The sequence below is a fragment of the Monodon monoceros genome, unplaced genomic scaffold (genome assembly GCF_005190385.1).
Source record: "Monodon monoceros isolate NGI ecotype Baffin Bay Population unplaced genomic scaffold, NGI_Narwhal_1 Super_Scaffold_1, whole genome shotgun sequence".
NCBI classification, from domain to species: domain Eukaryota; kingdom Metazoa; phylum Chordata; class Mammalia; order Artiodactyla; family Monodontidae; genus Monodon; species Monodon monoceros.
In genome coordinates, this window is record NW_021703765.1 from 11975156 (window position 1) to 11994957 (window position 19802).

The 19802-nt window shown below is 41.6% G+C and overlaps 1 protein-coding gene across 1 annotated transcript; it reads right to left on the bottom strand.

Moving 5' to 3' along the window:
* Positions 1 to 876: 876 nt before the first annotated feature.
* SERPINB5 (serpin family B member 5) lies at positions 877 to 16137 on the bottom strand. The gene is made up of 6 exons (XM_029233046.1): positions 15969 to 16137; positions 13048 to 13185; positions 10177 to 10294; positions 7754 to 7896; positions 2851 to 3018; positions 877 to 1269 (listed from the first exon to the last, which is right to left on the bottom strand). The coding sequence occupies exons 1-6, from the start codon at positions 16134 to 16136 to the stop codon at positions 877 to 879; spliced, it is 1128 nt and encodes a 375-aa protein (XP_029088879.1). The 5' UTR covers position 16137.
* Between the last annotated feature and the right edge of the window lie 3665 nt (positions 16138 to 19802).

The window sequence follows — 19802 nt, forward strand, 5'->3', positions numbered from 1 at the left end:
CGGTGGTCTCTCACCAACCCAACAACCAGGTAGGGGGTTCTATCAACAGTGAAAGTGAATTCTTAATAAGATCTGAGCTTCCCCTTGAGGTGCTGCCCTTTGGTTACTACAGGTCCAACACTCCAAAATTTCAAAAAGTTCTGAAAAGAAAGTTTTCTCATAAGTAGGTGGCACACTGATTTGGCAGCAAAACCTGATACTTATGGGCTACCTGGAGTCTTTATTTTGTGCGGATAGCCTACATTTTGTGGCAGAAATATTAAGGTGTTGATTTATAGGGTTCTGCTCCAGCCTCTATCAATGGAGATCCATAACATACAGTATGTGCAACATATTATCTTTCTAAAATCTCCAAAAATCAGAATTTGAAGGAAATATTTGTCCCGCAGGGTTTAATGTAAGGCGCTGTGGACGTACAGTAGCCTGAACGTATGTCCAAGTTTCACTGGCTCCAGGAAAGTTTTGCAAAGCCCATGTACCAGTTTCTTCAGTCTTTCAGGGAAAAGCAAATGTCTAGAACATTCTGTATCCCAGTGATGGAAGGCTAAGCTTTGGTAATAAAATCCTCTCCAGATCCTCCTTATAGGCATTTTCTTTGTGAAAGACTGTATTCCTGCCAAAAACCCTAGATAGTTTGACAAATGATGAATACGTATTTTTTCTCTAAGGTGATTCCTTTTCATTAAAAGTATCGTCTTTTAAGGGGGTGGGAGGGAAAGAACAACAACAACAAAAAAATTGGAAGAAAGGCCTATTAGTGTGAATACGAGCAGCTTCCTGATCCAGCAATATTAACAATTTATTGTATTTAGAAAACGATTCTCGGCTGCAGAGTTTACAGAGAAGTCGGGTGGGACTTAACCTGGGCTCTGCCACTTAAGGAGAACAGAACTTGCCAAAGAAAATGATGTTTCGAGTTTTGTTGTGCCTGATGATGTAAATAAAGGGGTGGTCGGCATTGAATTCATCCTTGTGTTGCAGGATTCGTGATCCTGGCACCTCTATGGAATCCCCTCCTTCTTCAGTTATTTCTAAGCACACTCTGTGAATGACATTTGAGAGGGCCACTCCCTTGGTCTCTGACATTCCAGAGAAATCAGATGCATTCTCATTAAAGATGTTTTTCAGCCCTAGGTTTTCCAGACTAGCCTTGGGATCAATCATCTTTTCCATCTTAAATTTTGGAATGGAGACTTTAACTTTAGCATTGGCCATGGCACTGGGATTGGTCCACTGCAATAGCGTCTCTGAGTTGAGTTGTTTTTCAACCTGAAGGACAAAAAGGAGAGGAAATTGTTTTTCTTTATTTCCAATTGTAAAAGATCCTCCTTGATTAAAAACATAAAATGTCATGGTGAGCCCTATTTGGAAGCAGTACAGATGGTCCATCAAAGATGGAATCAGCCCTGCAGTTTTGGTGTGTGACTAGGTTCTCTTAAAAATGGTCCACCCATACAGAGCTACCATATGACCCAACAATCCCACTCCTAGGCATATATCCAGAGAAAACCATAATTCAAAAAAGATACATGCAACCCAATGTTCATAGCAGCACTATTTACAATAGCCAGGACATGGAAGCAACCTAAATGTCCATCAGTAGAAGAATGGATAAAGAAGATGTGGTACATATATACAACAGAATATTACTCAGCCATAAAAAAGAATGAAATAATGCCACTTGCAGCAACATGGATGGACGTGGAGATTGACATACTGAGTAAAGTAAGTCAGACAGAGAAAGGTAAATATCATATGGTATCACTTATATGTGGAATCTAAAAAAAGTGGTACAAATGAACTTATATACAAAACAGAAATAGAGTCACAGATGTAGAAAACAAACTTACGGTTGCCAAGGGGGAAAGCAGGGAATCAGGTGGAGGGATACATTGGGAGATTGGGATTGACATATACACACTACTATATATATAATAGATAACTAATAAGAACGTACTATATAGCACAGGGAACTCTACTCAATACTCTGTAATGACCTATATGGGAAAAGAATCTAAAAAAGAGTGGGTATATCTATATGTATAACTGATTCACTTTGCTGTACAGCAGAAGTGAACAAAACATTGTAAATCAACTATACTCCAATAAAAATTAATTAAAAATAAAAATGGTCTACCCAGCTACCTAGCATTGTTCTCCACTCACTCCACAAAAATGGTCCCTTTGTTCTGAAATTTATGAGGGCATTTCTTTTAACTGTAGAGTAGCTCTATAGAAATGAATGCATGGATTATGATATTGCATGGATAATAGTGAAATAAATGTAAAACTAGAAAAGTTTTTATGCATAATATTTATTGAATGCTTATCTTGATTTCTCTACTAGGAAATCTAGAATATTCGTGCCCTAGACATGGTATCAAATTTCATAACTCAAATTAAAGCTAAAGTTACTCTTTTTAAAATGAGAATTTGAACTGTCTAGGATCATCCTTTAAGATCATAGGTGAAGAATGCATCTATTTCAGTTGGCTATTTTTAAAGTGAGAGATATGCAATGACACATAAAATGATTTAGACATAAAATTCTTCACTGAGCAAATCTTAAATTGCTCCTTGCCCTTCCAGCCTCCCCACTGGCTAGAGGAGAAATACATGTGCAACAGAGAATGATGCTACCTTGACTTACTTACTGGCACGTTATAAGTACCAAATAAATATTAACTGTTCTAACATTGAGGACAAAGGTCCCCAAAGAGCCGTGAAACCCTTAGAGACCATTGAGCAAGTGAATCGTTAAGGCAAGGCTGCCGCAGCCCCACAAGCACCGCCCAAGCATCTCCTTGGCTCCGCTGCGCCTGCGGGCTGGACGCCCGCCTCCCTCCTCACCTGTTCCAGGCCCGTGGACCCGTGCTCCACATCCTTGGGGAGTAGGACGAGCATGCTGAGGTGCTTGTTTTGAAAGGGAAGCTCTATGAGCTTACAGTTGATACCGTCGACGTGGCCCATACAGAACGTGGCCTCCAGGTTCATCATTTGCACTGGTTTTGTGTCCGTCTAAAAAAGGAGAAGAAATTTGCTCTGCTTGTTCTTCTCACACATGCCCACACACCCCTCTATACACACACAGCTATACACACACATACTCATAAATTTGTTACTGATATAGTTCCACGTCATTATGGCTTAAAGAGGCAGGCAGGTAATCCACACCATCAGAGACTGTCCTGTCAAGAGTTTATGACTTCCTTTGAAAAGTTATCCATGTTCTTTGTAATTACAGGATCTATCCATAATATAATACTGTATTTGCATATATAAAACATTAAAAATAAGACAGGATGACTGGAAATACAGGCAAATTTTAACTTAGCCTTTATAGATGCCTGTAATTACAAGATCTTTAAACCATTCCTGGTAGAGCTCACTTGAAAGTAAATTCCAGTGCAAACCCACATGTCCATTTATGTAGCTTTTCCTTATACAATGCCTAATATGGAAAAGTTAACGTATAGCAGAACAAAACCATGCTTGTTTTGTTCTCCATCCGCCTTCGGTTTTAGTCATCCTGCCCTCGGTCCTCTCTTCCTGCTCTGATCTGATTAGAGAGAAGAACCTTGGTTTTAGTCTCAAATGTGACATAAACATACGCTGTGACCTTCAGCAAGTCACTTAACCTCTCTGGGCCTCAGTTTCCTTGTCAGTGGAATGAGGGAATTGGAAATTTCAGAATGATGGTTCCCTCTGGAGAGGAAGCAGGGATATGGAGGGGTGGTGGGGCTACACAGGACAGTGCAATTCTTGCCATATTTTTTCTTTAAAATATCTGAAATAAGGTAAAATATAAAGATTTTACAAAGGTGGTTGTTGGTACACTGGTGTTTGTTATACTATTCTCTATAATTTTCTGTATGCTTGCAATATTTCATGATTTTAAAAATTAAGAATGATAACAAACAATATTATCTCTTAAGTCCCTTCCAGCTCCTATCACTCAGGCCTTTCTCTCCAGGCAGCATCCCAGGACTTTTCTTCTCCTCTGTGTCCCCATTAATATCTGACCTTGTATCTGTGCTACAGAGGTGACTCATTTTCTGAAGAAAAATTAATTCATACTAAGGAGTAAAAGACTGATAGTAATTTAGTGCAATTTATTGTCTTGGTTTATACCTCCCATGGGATATTTGCCTGTTAACCGAACCTCTTTGGAGGGAAATTTCAAACATCGTATCAGGTCTGCAGGAATAATATTACAGTAAAGCTTTTATGTGGGATCTTCGAATGGTAATAGTGTTACCCAGCACTATTTTCAAGCAAAGCTAGACTTATTTTATTTTTTGTACATACCTCTATTTTAACACTTGTTACAACGTTAGAAAATGTATGTATGTGACACCCCCACCCCAACTAGACTACAGTCAAAGCAGAAACCATGTCTTATTATCTTGGTATGTCCCAGCACATAGTAATTGCTCACTAAATATTTGGTTGATAAATAATTGAAGACTTTGACTCTATGTATAACCAGAAACAAAATTATGATTTTAAAATAAACATACTACTTTTGAAATTAACTGGTGATTCTTCCACGTATTTCCCTCAAAGAAGTATAGATTTGTCTAAAAATCTCCATCAGGTTAGAGTACTAATAGTTTCTGAATTCACAGAAGCTGTGACCACCAAAAACGGTCATCTATTTCATTTATCAGCACTGACTATGGATACAATAATCCCATTTTCTAAAACATAAATTAAGATGTATCTTCTGAAAACAGGACTAAGTAATGACCATCCCAGAAAATATCCAATACAGTGTGTGTGTGTGTTTGTGTGTGTGTGTGTGTGTGTGCACGCACATGAGTGTGTGTGTCCACCTTTGTCAGGATAGGTACTGTACTCAACTTTTCTTTTTTAATTTATTTTATTTTTGGCCACGTTGGGTCTTTGTTGCTGCGAGCAGGCTTTCTCTAGTTGTGGCGAGCGGGGTCTACTCATTGCGGTGTGTGGGCTTCTCACTGCGGTGGCTTCTCTTGTTGCAGAGCACGGGCTCTAGGCACACGGGCTTCAGTAGTTGTGGCTTGCACGCTCTAGAGCTCAGGCTCAGTAGTTGTGGAGCACAGGCTTAGTTGCTCCGTGGCATGTGGGATCTTCCCGGACCAGGGTTCGAACCCGTGTCCCCTGCATTGGCAGGCGGATTCGTAACCACTGCGCCACCAGGGAAGCCCTGTACTAAACTTTTAATAATATAACTTCATCAATTTAGTCTAACCCTTAAAAGAGACACCAAAGGACATGAGAAAAGATTTAGTAACATCACCCCAAAAGTTCAGGAGCTGACAAAAGCAATTCAAAGGAAACAAAGGAAAAGTAATAGCGCCTGCATTCAAAAGCAGGGTATATCCCCACGCAGCCTTGAATAGTGTTTTATTTTTTTGTTTGGTGAACCGCTGAGAGATCAATGGCATTTAAAATCCTTATTAATTCTCTTCCTAGAGTCTGAGTCTCCAGGACATGATATGACCTAGCTTTATGATTTAACAACAAGAATAAAGGAATTGCACACATTCTTCCTCCCTTTATAAAAGACACCCATTAACATTTTCTTAAATGTAAAAGCCACAAATCTGAGGGTGGTCCGCACAAAAGTCCATGGTGAATTCACTCACTGTTACCTGGTTCCGAAGATGTCCTGGGCTAGCCCTGCAGCCGGTATGAGAAGCACTGTGTTTCAGGTTTCACTTAAACATTCTCAAGGCCCCTTTGCCAGCCCTTCCCAGGGAGGAGAGCCAACCCTAACCACTCTGGAGGGGACACTCGGTGTGAGGGTCACTGGGGCCAACACTTGGTCCCCGCTCACAGCAAAGGCTAGGTACAGTCATATTCAACTTTAGCTCCAAATAAAAGGCAACACTAAGAAAGTCAAAAAGCTGTGTTTACAACTCAGGGACCCATCTGTGAAAAATACAGAGTCTAAAGAAGTAATTGTTTGGTGCCTGGTGTCTGAGACAGAGCCCTGTATGCAGGGTCAGTCTTGGCCCTGGCAGGCAGTAATGAGAAGACCACTGTAATCTGGGAAGCCAAATGGAGGAACAGCAAGTAGAGGGGGACCTGGCTCCCTCCCTAGGACCATGGAGGTTTCGAGTAGGTAAGGAGCACACTCAGCGATTATCGTCCTCTCCCAGGGAAAACGGCCCATGGATCTTGCACAGGAACCCATGGCGGTCCCAAAAGCCAAAAAGGTTTTGTTTGCTATTGGCTGTTTAATCAAACTGATCCTTCCAGATCGGTCATTCTTTCAACGAACATTTGCTGAGCACCTACTAATGTGTCAGGGACTGGGCCAGGAATTATAGAAACTGAGATGGGCAAAACATTATCCCTGCCCTTAAAAGTCCATGCACTAGTAAGAGATCCAGATAAGTAAATAAATAATTCGATTTCAGTGTGGAAAATACAGCTGGAGCAGGGGATTTGGGAGGGGAGGGTGTGGACTATGAATGCAAATGCTGTGAGTACAAAGAAAAAGTCATGGGAACCAGTCCAGTTAATTCAGGTATAGACTGTATCTTGAAGGTCTTTTCTTCCTGGGTTCTAGCACTAAGAAAGTACAATGATAATATTTGGCAAAAACAAAAGTGATTAATGCTAAGTACTCTAGGTGCTGGGAGAGACCTGAAAATTAGAATTGATGCATAAGAGTTACAGGGTAAATAAGCTTCCTTCCGAGATTGTGCTGACTGACGCACAGTTCTGAGTCTGCATTCTTGACACAAGCCAGATCTCATCAAATGAGACCAAATCACACCATCATATAGATACCTGGGGTATCCTAGGTCCTCTAACAAAATGGGTCAGTTTTCCAGTCTCAGTGCTTTGGTTTCATTTATAGAGGAGGCACTTTACCTATTTATATGAATTATTTTTGGCATGGGATATGGCTTCATTATTCACTCAGTAGTATTCATGAGACTTCCCTGCGATACAGGTTTCTATTGTAATTCTTCCCCATAATGAGTCCCAGCACTGCAGACGAGTAAGCTATGCTTTTTCCTTCACAGCCAATGAGTACCTCAAAGCATCTTTTATTTATTTATTTATTTATTTTGTGGTACGCGGGCCTCTCACTGTTGCAGCCTCTCCAGTTGCGGAGCACAGGCTCCGGACGCGCAGGCTCAGCGTCCATGGCTCACGGGCCCAGCCGCTCCGCGGCACGTGGGATCTTCCCGGACCGGGGCACGCACCCGTGTCCCCTGCATCGGCAGGCGGACTCTCAACCACTGCGCCACCAGGGAAGCCCTCTCAAAGCATCTTTTAAATTAAAATATCAGAACCATTTACTTCACTATTAACAGGTGAGAAATGAGATCACAGAGGAGCTCATTAACCTGGAACGAGATTCCCAAATGGTCAATGTTTCGTGATGATCCAAAGGCCTCTAATGTTGGGATTTGGTTTGTTTCTTTTCTTTTCCTTTCTTACTAATGGTCCCAAACATCTGTAGTTATTTTCCGGTTGGTGATTTAGCTTTACCCACTGTGTTAGAAGCTCTATAAACTCTCACTCAGATCAGACCCTGAGGACATTCTGGAAAAAGGGTGAGAGTCTCTCTCTTATGGTTCTTTTCCTACACTTAAACAGCCCCTGCCCCTCCCCGCTGTTGTCTAAGGAAAAGCCCACTGCCTCCTGTGCCTTAATTTTCCTCATTGGAGTGAATTCCTAGGGTCCCTTGTGTTGCTATAACTTTTCAGGTCTATAGTTGGGATCCTCTGACCGCAACACGCAGCCCACATACCTTATTGATTCTGAAAGGACATTCTTTGGTTTCTGATTCAGGGAATTTCTTCATCCACTTCCCAACAAAGTAGGCAGCATTAACCACAAGGATTTGAGTCTGGTCTGTTACACCGTTGTCAGCTAAAATGTTCTCAAAGCGGCCTGCAAACAATGGTAGGAAACCACAAAATTGCACGGGGTTATGCTCGCAAAGCACCCCTGATGTCCCCATGTGAATCCACTGACTGGGCATTTAACCCTGGCTAGAGCCGCGCCACGTACGGCCTGGTAGCCCAGACCATCTCATTTAAGAAGGACCCCTTTTTCTCCTTGCATCTTGCCTCAACCAGACTTTCCAAAGAGACCTGGGGAGGAGAGTGAGGGGGACAAGGGAGGGGGGAAAAGACGCAAGAGGAGCAAGAAGAAATGCACAAGCTACCACTGTGGAGTCCCCATTCGGTCCGAGGCAATGTGCTAGCCATGCACAGGCACGGTATCGTGCATTGCTCCCCACTTTACAGATGAGGAAGCTGAGACTCCATGTTAAGTCCCTCACCCAAGATGATGCACGAGCAAGGGTGAATTCAGGATTCAAAGCCAGGTCTTTGTGACTCCAGAGCCTGTGCTCGGGAAGGAAAATGCAAGAAAGCTTACTTTCCACCGGGCCCTGTGCTCCGAACGGTCACGTGTCTTATCTCACTTCCCTATGATGATCCTGTAGGGCAAAGGTCATTATCCCCATCTCACAGTTGAGGACACTGAGACTCAGAGAGGCCAAGTGGCTTTCCTGGTTCACTCAGCTGCCAAGCACGTCTGAAGCAAGGTCAGTGCTCCCCACTTTACCCCGCAGCTCACTGCCCCCTCCCCAAATCACACTGCTTTGTTTGCATCCTGGTCAGCTGTAATTACCACCATAAGCTCCATAACAATTGTAATGGCGATAGTGTCAAATCCCCAACAGCCAAAACAGGTGGTGATAAGCCCTTAATAAAATGGAGTCCTCGCCTTTGAAGAGCGTTGACTTTTTGGCTAAGGATATTTCATTTACCTAATCTCTCAGATCTTCACACCACTGCTCAGGCCCACTTCCTGGGCCTGTGACTAGGTGTGAAGGGCCCTGCACTGTTTCATGCTCTGCTGTCGCCATCTTAAAATCCTTAATGCGGTTTTTAATATAAAGGGCCCTGTGTTTTCATTTTGCACTGGGACCCACAAACGATGTAACCTGTCCTGCCAGTGCTATATGATGGGTCGAATATGTAATAGCATGACTGAAGAAGTGGGGAGCTAGTAAGTGCTGGTTAACTTCAACCTCGAGCTTCTGGTTTCAAATTCAGAGAAGTCTTTTCACTAAACTACGTTCTCCAGTAAAAAACTCAAATTTATGAAAATTTTTAAACAGAGTCCCTTGGAGAGAAAATGCAATTCGTTAACAATTTTAAAAGCAAAACTGGAGGGCTTCCCTGGCAGTCCAGTAGTTAAGACTCCGAGCTTCCACTGCAGGGGGCAGAGGTTCCATCCCTGGTCAGGGAAATAAGATCCCGCATGCCATGTGGGCGGCCAAAAAAAAAATTTTTAAAAAAGCAAAACCGTCACACAGCAATTTAAATGGGAGCTGCCTTTCACATATACATTTTAAAATTGCCTAACCTGGTATTAGTTAGACCAGATTTTTCTTTACATATGAAGCCAAAGAAAATTCATTTGTCCCAATAGCTACCTCCCTATACAAAAACTGTACAAATATGTCCCCTGGGAAGGGGGATGTGAACACTGATTTGCACCCAAGCTCATCTTAGCTCCAATTCCTTTCTAGCAAGGAGCACAACTCACAGAGAATTTTAATGGAGGGAGGAGTCAGGAAAGGGAGAGGCCTGAGGGAAGCCCGAGCAAGAGGCAGGACCAGGTGGAAGCTGCAGAAGAGACCCCGGGCCCCGGCGCTATCAGAGGGCCAAGGGTAAGGAGGGTTGTGAGACCTGGGACAAGCTTCCACCATGGTTTGTTTTGTTCTGTTTTTTCTACATGTGTATTTGATTATCTAAGACCTTTTGTCTTTTTTTCCTTGACAAATTTGTAGAATTTTTGAGCCAAAAGTGGCCTCAGGGATCATCAAGTTATAGTCCAAGCCCTTCACTTCCAGATTGAAAAACCAGCCTTGAAACTGGCCCAGAGCCTTACTTTGTTGGGGACACATCCAAGCCTCCAGAAGGGCATGTGGCAGCCCATTTTAGCAGACTAAACCTGAAGTACTCAGAATTTCTGCCAACTGATGATATCCAGAAATCCAAGTGGTTGAAATGGCTTGATGGACAAGAATTTAGCTTGTATACCGAAACCATTCAAGGAATCCTCCAGATGTTCAATCTTATACTTAGCAGATTCATGAGACGATATGGTCTGTTTACTTAGTGATTTATAGCAGAATAAGTAAAGGATACTTGCCATCTGTGAGTTCCTTAACTGAGTTGTTGATCTGACCTTTTGTTTCTTCCAATTTATCTTTGAAATCAACAGTCTCCATTTCATTTGCATAGGGTCTCTTGGTAGAGCTGATGAACTCCTGAAAAACATCCAGTTCATAAAATCACAAAGTCCTTAAAGTCTGTAGTTAAACCATTATGTCGGTACACAATTCTAGCACAAGGACTTTTAAATCTCTATTACGTGGATACTCCTTCAAAATCTGTAACACTATATAAATTGAAACCTTATGAAAAAATCAATGAATTTTCTTTGTATTCTTTCATTTGTTCAATTCTAAGACAATATCAATTGTTAAATACCTCCATCAATATAGCATCAGTTTTGGGGGAGAAAAGAAACATTATGCTACATGCACACAACAATTATAATATGAATTCCAATTACAGAAACATTAAAATGTACATACAGATAAAATGTAAATTTATATATGTATGTCTTAGAATGGAAGAAATGTACAGAAAAGAGAACTCTATGAGAAGAAAAATCTTATCCCCCACTGAAATAATTAAATATTCTAAAGATGCTTGCTACTCAAAGTGTGGTCCAAGAACCAAGACCTGCAGCATCACCTGGGACCTTGTTAAAATGCAGAATCTCAAGCCCCACCCCAGAATCAGAACCTCAATTTTTAACAAGATTCCCAGGTGATTCATCTGCATGTTAAAGTTTGAAACACAGTGCCGTAAGGAACAGAGCAGTTCTTCTCATTATAATGCTTGTTAAAAATGCAAAACCCGGGACTTCCCTGGTGGCACAGTGGTTAAGAATCTGCCTGCCAATGCGGGGGAAACGGGTCCGAACCCTGGTCCAGGAAGATCACACATGCCTCGGAGCAAATAAGCCCGTGGGCCACAACTACTGAGCTTGTGCTCAAGAGCCCGCGAGCCACAACTACTGAGCCTGCATGCCACAACTGCTGAAGCCCGCGTGCCTAGAGCCCGCATTCCACAACAATAGAAGCCACCGCAATGAGAAGCCCGTGCACCACAACGAAGAGTAGCCCCCGCTCGCCGCAACTAGAGAAAGCCCGTGCGCAGCAACGAAGACCCAACGCAACCAAATGAAATAAATTAAATAAATAAATTTTAAAAAAAAGAAAAGGCATTAAAAAAAAAAAAACCGGAAAACCCTAAATCCGGTCCCTGGTGATCTTGATTCTAGTGAACCAAGGCCAGGAATTTGCACTTCTAACACCCAGGTAGTTCTGATACAGGTGGCCCTCCTCAGACCACACTTGTTTGTACTGTTACTAGTAAAATTATAGATGATATACAACCAACAGGAACAATGGAATCAGCCTTTTAAAAAACTCCTTGCAACTCTCGGTTTGAAATAATTCAAAATGTTGAGTGGAAGGTCAACCAAACTAAACACAGCTTGATTAAATGTCACGTCACTTCACTTCCTAAGCACAGGGCTCCTTGGACTTTTTTCAGAACAACTACAGGCTTGCCCAATTTGATTCTGTTCATTGCAACCCAACCTTAGGACTGAGTGTTACCATTTACTGACAGAGCTAAGAACATTCCAGAGACTCAGCAAGATGAAGGGCCTCCACTATCTTCACTGCCAGCAACAAAATGCGTTAAGCATCACTAAGGACCACCTAGGGAGTTTTTAAATTCTTTGCATGCCCAGGCCCCAACCCCCATCTCAGTATTTCTTTAATTCCCCAGGTGATTGTTGGAAGAAGAATGGCTGTGTATACGTGTCTTTAAGCAGTAAGAATAAACTCACAACAACATCTAATGACCTATGTCCTCAAAAGATACCCACCAGGAAAACAAATACCTATTGCAGAAAGTAGTAAAACTATGGCAAAATATTTAACTGGCAGTCTACCTTTTAGATTTGGAAAGCTTGAAATTCTGACCATCCAAACACAAACTGAATCAAGTCGTTATTACTACAGTAGAGAATGACCACTATGCAGCCAAGGATGTTGGCTATGTGTTTCAAATACATATTTTTTAAAGTATTATGATATACTCTGGATCAAATTTTAAAATATATGTGTTCTTTATATGCTTCCTTCAAGAAATAGCTGAAATTACCACTTCTACCTTGTATAGATACCCACCTGAACAGCCTCATAAAACAAACAAAACCAGTTTATGACCGATGAAAACTTTTTTTTTTTTTTTTTTTTGCGGTACGCGGGCCTCTCACTGTTGTGGCCTCTCCCGTTGCGGAGCACAGGCTCCGGACGCGCAGGCTCAGCGGCCATGGCTCACGGGCCCAGCCTCTCCGCGGCATGTGGGATCTTCCCGGACCGGGGCACGAACCCGTGTCCCCTGCATCGGCAGGCGGACTCTCAACCACTGCGCCACCAGGGAAGCCTGATGAAAACTTTTAATTCATACAGTTACGATTTTTCTCACTGATTTTGAGAAACATCAGGAGAACATTGTGTGCATGAAAAAATAAGGTAAAGAACTTAAAATGTTGTCCCAGGCTATATGCCCTGCTGTTTAAGAACAAAGATGTTTAAATCACGAGCTGTCTTGCATCTATAGAGGCACATTTATAAGAAAGTAATAATCCATTCTCCATTTCTCTCAGTGAGGAAGCTAAGAGGAAGGGTGGGATCTGTGGGTGTTTTAGAGGGAAAAGGAAACTCACAGCTTCTTTATATTTTAAGTTAAAATATGTGCCTGCAACTGATTCCCTCTAGATTCAACCTCTCCATTAGGACTAATTTATTTTAAATAAATCATAAATGAGCATCTTAGGAATGATTTTCACTGACAAAAAGTTGTTGGTCTAACCATGAGAACATGTCACCCCTGATAAACAGTTGAATCTTGCTAATTGCTCTGAACTGCTTACCGTGGAAAGATTCAGAGATTTGTCTACGTAGAGCCGTTTGATTAGTTTCAGGGAATAAAAGGAACTAAGTTTGTTGACATCCGATGTTACTGTTTGAAATCCAAAGGGCACGTCTTTGACATTTTCAAAATGAAGGACCTGTGAGGAGAAAAAAATCCATTATCTGTGAAGCACTGCCTCTTCCCACTGCGGTGGACACATGGTCATGGTCAGCCTCCTCGGGTTGGTCCTGAGTTATCTCCTGGCTCTGTTGTTCCCAGAAGCAAGGCTTCTCAACCTTAGCACTGTTGACAGTTCAGACTGGATAATTCTATGTTCGGGGACCGGCGGGGGCGGGCCCTGTCCTGGGTATCACTGACCGACTAGGTGTCAGTAGCACTCCTTCTTCCATTTGTGACAACAAAAATGTATCTAGACATTGTCCAATGTCCGGGAGAGGGGTGAGGGAGGGGAGGGGCAAATTGTCCCAAGTTGAGAAACACTACTATAAAGATACACTTCTCTCGATTTAACTATAAGGAAATTTCGCCCTTTCTTCCAAGTGATGCCTCCATGTCTTTTCCAAACTTGGAAAAGAAGGAAGCTGGGTTATAATTTCTATCCAATTTTGAGATAAGAAGAGAGAAATTAATACCGAGAGACAATCATTAGGCAGGTATCAGATTCCAGGATAGAGGTGTCCTTAGCCAGAGCCTATCCAGTCCCTTTAGTTGCTCTAACAAGCGCCAAATGGGCTGATATGTCATTTATGGTAGGCAGCTGCCATGCCATCGATGGGCTACAGTTAGGTAGCCTTTGAATCCCACCCTGTACCTACTAGAAATGTCATCTTGCCCAACTCTTCAGAACTGTACTTTCCCCTCTGTAAAATGAACTGAGAATACCTACTCTTCTGACGTGCTATGAGGATTACAGATATTATATGTTAAGACACCTAAAATATCGTATGGATTCAAAATGTTAATAAGTATTCTTATAGTAATATTCTAAGCCACTTAAAACTAGGATGCTATCTTCCGTAAGACCTAAATCCTTTTATTTTTTTCCTAACTTTTCTTTTGTTTCAACCAATAGCTCAGCATCTCCTCTGCTCCATGGTGCCCAAAACATGATGTCAGGATAAGGTGATTTTCTCCTAACTCATAAGAACCATGCCCTGATGCCACACCTCAGGTGATCACTAAATGGGCACATTGCACCAACGAGTCACACAGCCTCCATATTGCAGGGTCAAACTGGCTGGTCCGAGGCTGTACGTTACCCTCATGCCTAATGACAGGCAAAAAGACCAGAAAATTAAAGAACCCAAGTAACCACTGTGGGGAAACAATTGCATGTACTGAGAAGACCTTTATTATTATTACTGAGGAACAGACCCACTACCAGGAAGTCCTCTTTTCTATTTCTTCTCTAATGGGAGATGAGAAATGAGGAATGAGAGATGGGGTAGGGATTGTGGGGTGGAGTTGAAAGAGGAGGACGGACGAAAAGGTACAGCTTCTCTTCCCACAAAGGAAGTTTCCTTTTCAAGTTCCACTCAGTTTCAAGCGTAAACTTGCCATCCTGACACAAATAACATTTTGTGGGTCATATTTTCTGGGGATTTATAGATAAAAGATGTTCCCTTTTTAAATGCTTATGAGCTCATGAAAAGAGAGATTCTGTTGAACTAGAATGATCAATGGAAGAATAATAACGGAATGGAATTAGAAGGGTTTTCACTTATTGTCTAAAGGTAAATGGCAAGGATTGGGGGGTAGCGGGTAAGAGGCTGAGCTGCTCGAAATGGGAAGGAGGTCAAAAGGTACAAAGTTCCAGTTATAAAATAAGTCATGGGGATATAATGTACAGCATAGTGACTATAATTAATAATCCTGTATATTTGAAAGTTGCTAAGAGAGTAGACCTTAAAAGTTCTCATCATAAAAAAAAAATGTTTTTTGTAACTGTGTATGGTGACAGACATTAAGTAGACTTACTGTGGTGATCATTTTGCAAAATATACAAATATTGATCATTATACTGTACACCTGAAACTAATATAATGTTACATGTCAATTATACCTCAATTTTTTTAAATAATAAAAGTAAATAAGGACTTAAAAGGTAACAGTATAGAAAATCATCTCATTTGAAGGTCTAAGAACTTTACAGAGATACTCAGCCATAGCCAAAAGGAAATTCTTAAAAATTTTTTATTTATATGTGTACACATATATATATACATACTCCTATATATGTGTGCATGCGTGTGTGTGTGTGTGTGTGTGTGTGTAAAACATCATCTTAGTCCATTCTTCTCAAATGGGTTATTCAAATCCCAGGGAGTATTCTAAAACATAAGTAAGCACAATCCATCTTCTTATTTATCCATGTTACTTAAAGGTAGATAATTTCAAACATTATTTCTGTATTGAAATAAACATGGATATATTCTATCTATCCAATAGGGTAGAATATATTATAGAGTAGAATATAGTTCAGGCTGCATTTTAATATAAAGGATGATGCTGTAAATAAATTTCGTGCATAGGACAGGAGGGTGTAGATTTACACTCCTTCTGGTCAGGTTATCTGCAGTGGAACATTTAACAAACATCATCCTGACTGATGCTTACAATATAACGGGTAGAAAGACGTCAGGTGACTTGCCAAAGGCCACTTGTTAGCGGAAAACTTGTGATTGCCTAGCAGATCCCCGCGTTCTCCACAACAACATAGTGCCTGTTCTAAACATGGGTTGCAGGACACATAAATGAGCTTTCACATTTAAAAATAGATTAAGAGAGTGCTGGAAATGTCAAAACTCTCGTTCCTGAGCAATTCCGACCACAGAGCCTCACTCCTTTTTCCCCAGGCACCACCTGTGTGTTCTTATAACTCTGCTTCCACTCAAAGCAGAAACAAGGCATGGGGCTTACCCGTCCGATTTCGTTTGCTGTGTCACCTCTGGCACCCAGTTGAGCAAGTGACAGAGAGGTGGAGAGACAGATTGGAGAGAAGAGGACATTGCCCGCTGGCTCCTTTTCACACAGTTGTTTGAACAGGTCAACGGCAAAAGCCGAATTTGCCAGTCTCAGGGCATCCATTGTGGGCCTAGAACAAGGAACAAGAGTGAGGTTATTTCTAAATCACCTTTAAAGTGTTCCCAACTGCATTTCGCCAACGCAATAAGAATTCTAGTCAAACAGACTCGTGGTCTTGGGTAGAAGAGAGGAAGGAAGGAACTTTCAGTAAATGCAAATTTAAAAGCCAGTGGTAAAGAAACTCCTGCACAAATGTCCTAAGATCTGACCACCCAACATGTGAGGTCCTCTGTGTGTACAGCTCTGCCCGGAATCTCCAAATCGGAGCCCACTTGGCTACGATGGCCTCTACACGTGGTCAGAACAATGGACAGCACTGATCAAAATCAGTTGGTTTTATTTATCCATATTGTTTCCATTAGGATTTAGGTTAAAGCATACAAAATTGAGTTTTTTGTATCAAAAATAGTCAAATCACGGCAGTTTTGTGTGATTCAAGTTAATATTTCGTAAGTGTTATGGGCTGCATTGTGTCCCCCCTCCCCACCCCGCCCAAAAGGTAGGTTGAAGTCCCACCTCTGGGTAACTGTGAATGTGACCTTATTTGGAAATAGGATCTTTGCAGATTGAATCAAGTAGAGGACATCAGGGTGGCCCTAACCCAATAAGACTGGTGCCCGTTTAAGAACAGGGGAAAAGACACAAAGACAGACGTGCAGAGGGAAGATGACGTGAGACACAAGGGAGAATACCATACGGCGACAGAGGTAGAGATTATTGGAGCAATGCTTCTACAAGCCAAGCACACCGAGGTTCACTGGCAACACCAGAAGCAGGAGAAAGGCACGGAACAGATTCTCCCCTGGGGCTTGCCAAGAGAGCAAGGGCCTGACAGCACCTTAATTTCAGAATTCTGGTCTCCAGAACTGTGGGAGTATAAATCTCCACTGTTTTAAGCCACCCAATTTGTGGTACTTTGTTGCAGCAGCCCTACAAGATTAATAAAGTAAGTAATGCCTTAGTAGGGCACCTGGCACATAGCAATATTTAATAAATAATAGCTATGATTGTTTTTGTTGTTAGTACATTATCTACTATGTGGAAGACACTACGAAAAGTATTATAAGGATCACCTGAGTACCCCCTCCCTTCCTCTGAGTTTTCCATCTCTTTGGGCAGATATGTATAAGCAGAATGCCATGCCACGTGAACAGTGGAACAAGTAACATGGGAGTTAAAGGAAAGAGAGGGCAGCTTCATCTAAAAATGCGGAGCCGGGTGAAGTGGAAATGGCAGCAGCGAGCCTCTGGTCTTGACTGAGATCTCTCGCTCTCATTACCCCTAGAAGACATGACACTGAAGGTCGTCAGGCAGGATGTGCTCCCCGGTGTCAGACAAAGCATCACCACTCAAGACAGAGGGCTTCCCTCAATTGGGACTCAAGGATGTGTTAAAGTCAAATGCATGAATAGGATCTCAATTTCGCACCTTATACCTGAACAGAAATTCAAAATGCAAAGACGTGAGAATAAGATCAAGGAATGGGCCCTTGATCTTCAAATAGTTCTTTGGAATTCTCCCTTTTACGGGACAGGTGGCTTGTGTGTAGGATGGAATCAAAAAGATTATACTATATCTTGGAATCTGTAAAAACAAGCTCATTAGCAAAAAAAAAAGTTTTGTTGACCTGTTCGTGGTCACTGGTCATCTCCAGTGACTGCTTCCTCCTTGGTCCAAAAAGTACAGCTAAGTGAACTCAGTGTTCTCATTACACACCTACAGTAAGGTAACCTGAAGTCAGGGCAGGCATCTTACAGTTCTTCAAGGCCTACTGCCTTATGCTCTCTCATCTGGGGAGAGGTGGGGGCCGTGAGATGAGAGTGAGCTCTCAGGGGAAGCAGACGAGCATGAGGAACACAGAGGGCAATGAGGCAGAAACAGAAGCATGTGTCCACCACAGGGAAATTAAAAGAAACTTCCTAAAACGTTTGGGGAATCCCAAACAGACTTTCAGGACAAGAAGTCTGGCTTTCTCCGGCAGCAAGTTTAACACTGATAATGCTGAGTTCATCTATGACTAAAATTCAATAGGAGTTATTTCTCTACCAAATAGAAAAGCCTAAATGAGGTATTTCTTCACCAAATAGAGAAACCTAAACCCAAACCCCTGCGAACTTCTCAAAGCTTCAACAACTCAAGGCCTAACCACACACCAATGATAGTATGAAAACGTACCAATTATGTTTTATCAAGCCCAAGTAGTTCTTCCCAGCCCATATTTCCAACCACCCAGGAGGAGAAATTAGAATAATTTTGCATCATTTATAACAGACTTTGAAGTTTGGTGTCTTTTGTGTTTTTAAGGCCTTGCAGTAATCTGCTGAGGGAATTTGACGGCAGACACCTAAAAGTGGATCCTAGAAGTGGATCAAAGTGTAAGGTAATGCCATTTTGTTCCACTGAAGTATTATTCATTCATTCATTATAACATTTTGCAATTTGTTTCATCTAAATGGCTCTATGTGAATACAAGATCATGGTGGCTTTAAGTACAGTTAATTATACGATATAATTAACACTTTGTTGCAATTCAAGGCTTAGATTCAGTCCCTGTTGGAGAATGTAAATCAGGGCACACCCAACATCTGAGGTGTCTGTGCGGGCAAATGATCACCAACTAAGTAATCAATCAAATATTGCCTGGTAAATCTAATCAGTTCCTTGGTGATTAGTGGCAAGTGACCTAAAAACACTGTAAAGCTGATTTGGTCTGAGATAGTTCAAGGGATGATTTTGGCCACAGCCAATTGCCACCTCACTGTGGCGCAAGATGAAGCATTTAAACAAATCTCACCAACTTTAGCAATACACACCCAGGAAAATGGGTCAGGTTCCTATGCAGACCATTTTGCACGAGCAAATGCTATAAAAATTATGGGTACAAGAGTAGAGATTAGCAATTCCTGCGTAGTAAATTTCACATCTAATGACCTGTTCAGGGCGTTAAAATCGCGGCAGATTCTTTTCATTGTATTATTCCATTGTTACAGAGATAACTTCTTTCACTTTCATGAAAACCTTCTAATGATTAGAGCAAGTAAGGAGAATTTAATTTACAGCATCAACATAGAAAACACCACATCTTTTATTGATTTAAATGTTTAAAAGCCACTTTTAATCAGGGAAACGTGAAATGAAAGTTTAAGTAGTAATAAACAACAAAGAAATGCAACAAACAACAAGAAGTTGTAAGAGTTTAATTGTAAAGTTGCCTGTTTTGTTTTTATTGTTTGCAATACATCCTAAAGCCATACACCTTTAAAGGGGGACAAGACCTTGGATGGATTTAGTCTGGCCCCATCTCTTCAGTTTACAGATGTGGAAAGGGAGGCACACAGAGACGAAGTGATTCTCCCAGGCCATCCACGCGGGGAGTGAGAGTGGTCAAACCAGACCTGGCACTCACTCTTCTATGTTCCAGCCTGGTAGCTCCTGACCACACCTATCACCTTCCTTCTTGGTAATTGTGTCTTTGCTGACATTTGTTCTCTCAGGAGTCTTTATAGAGTTCCAAAAATCCTACGTGTCCTGGATTACCCCTTTAGAGATACCAAGATACCTTACATGTTTTCTTCTTTTTTTTTCTTACATGTTTTCTTTTTTGTAAATCAACACAAAACCTTTTTTTCCTGATTTTCCAACTGGCAGAAACTCATGTTCTCTTTCCAC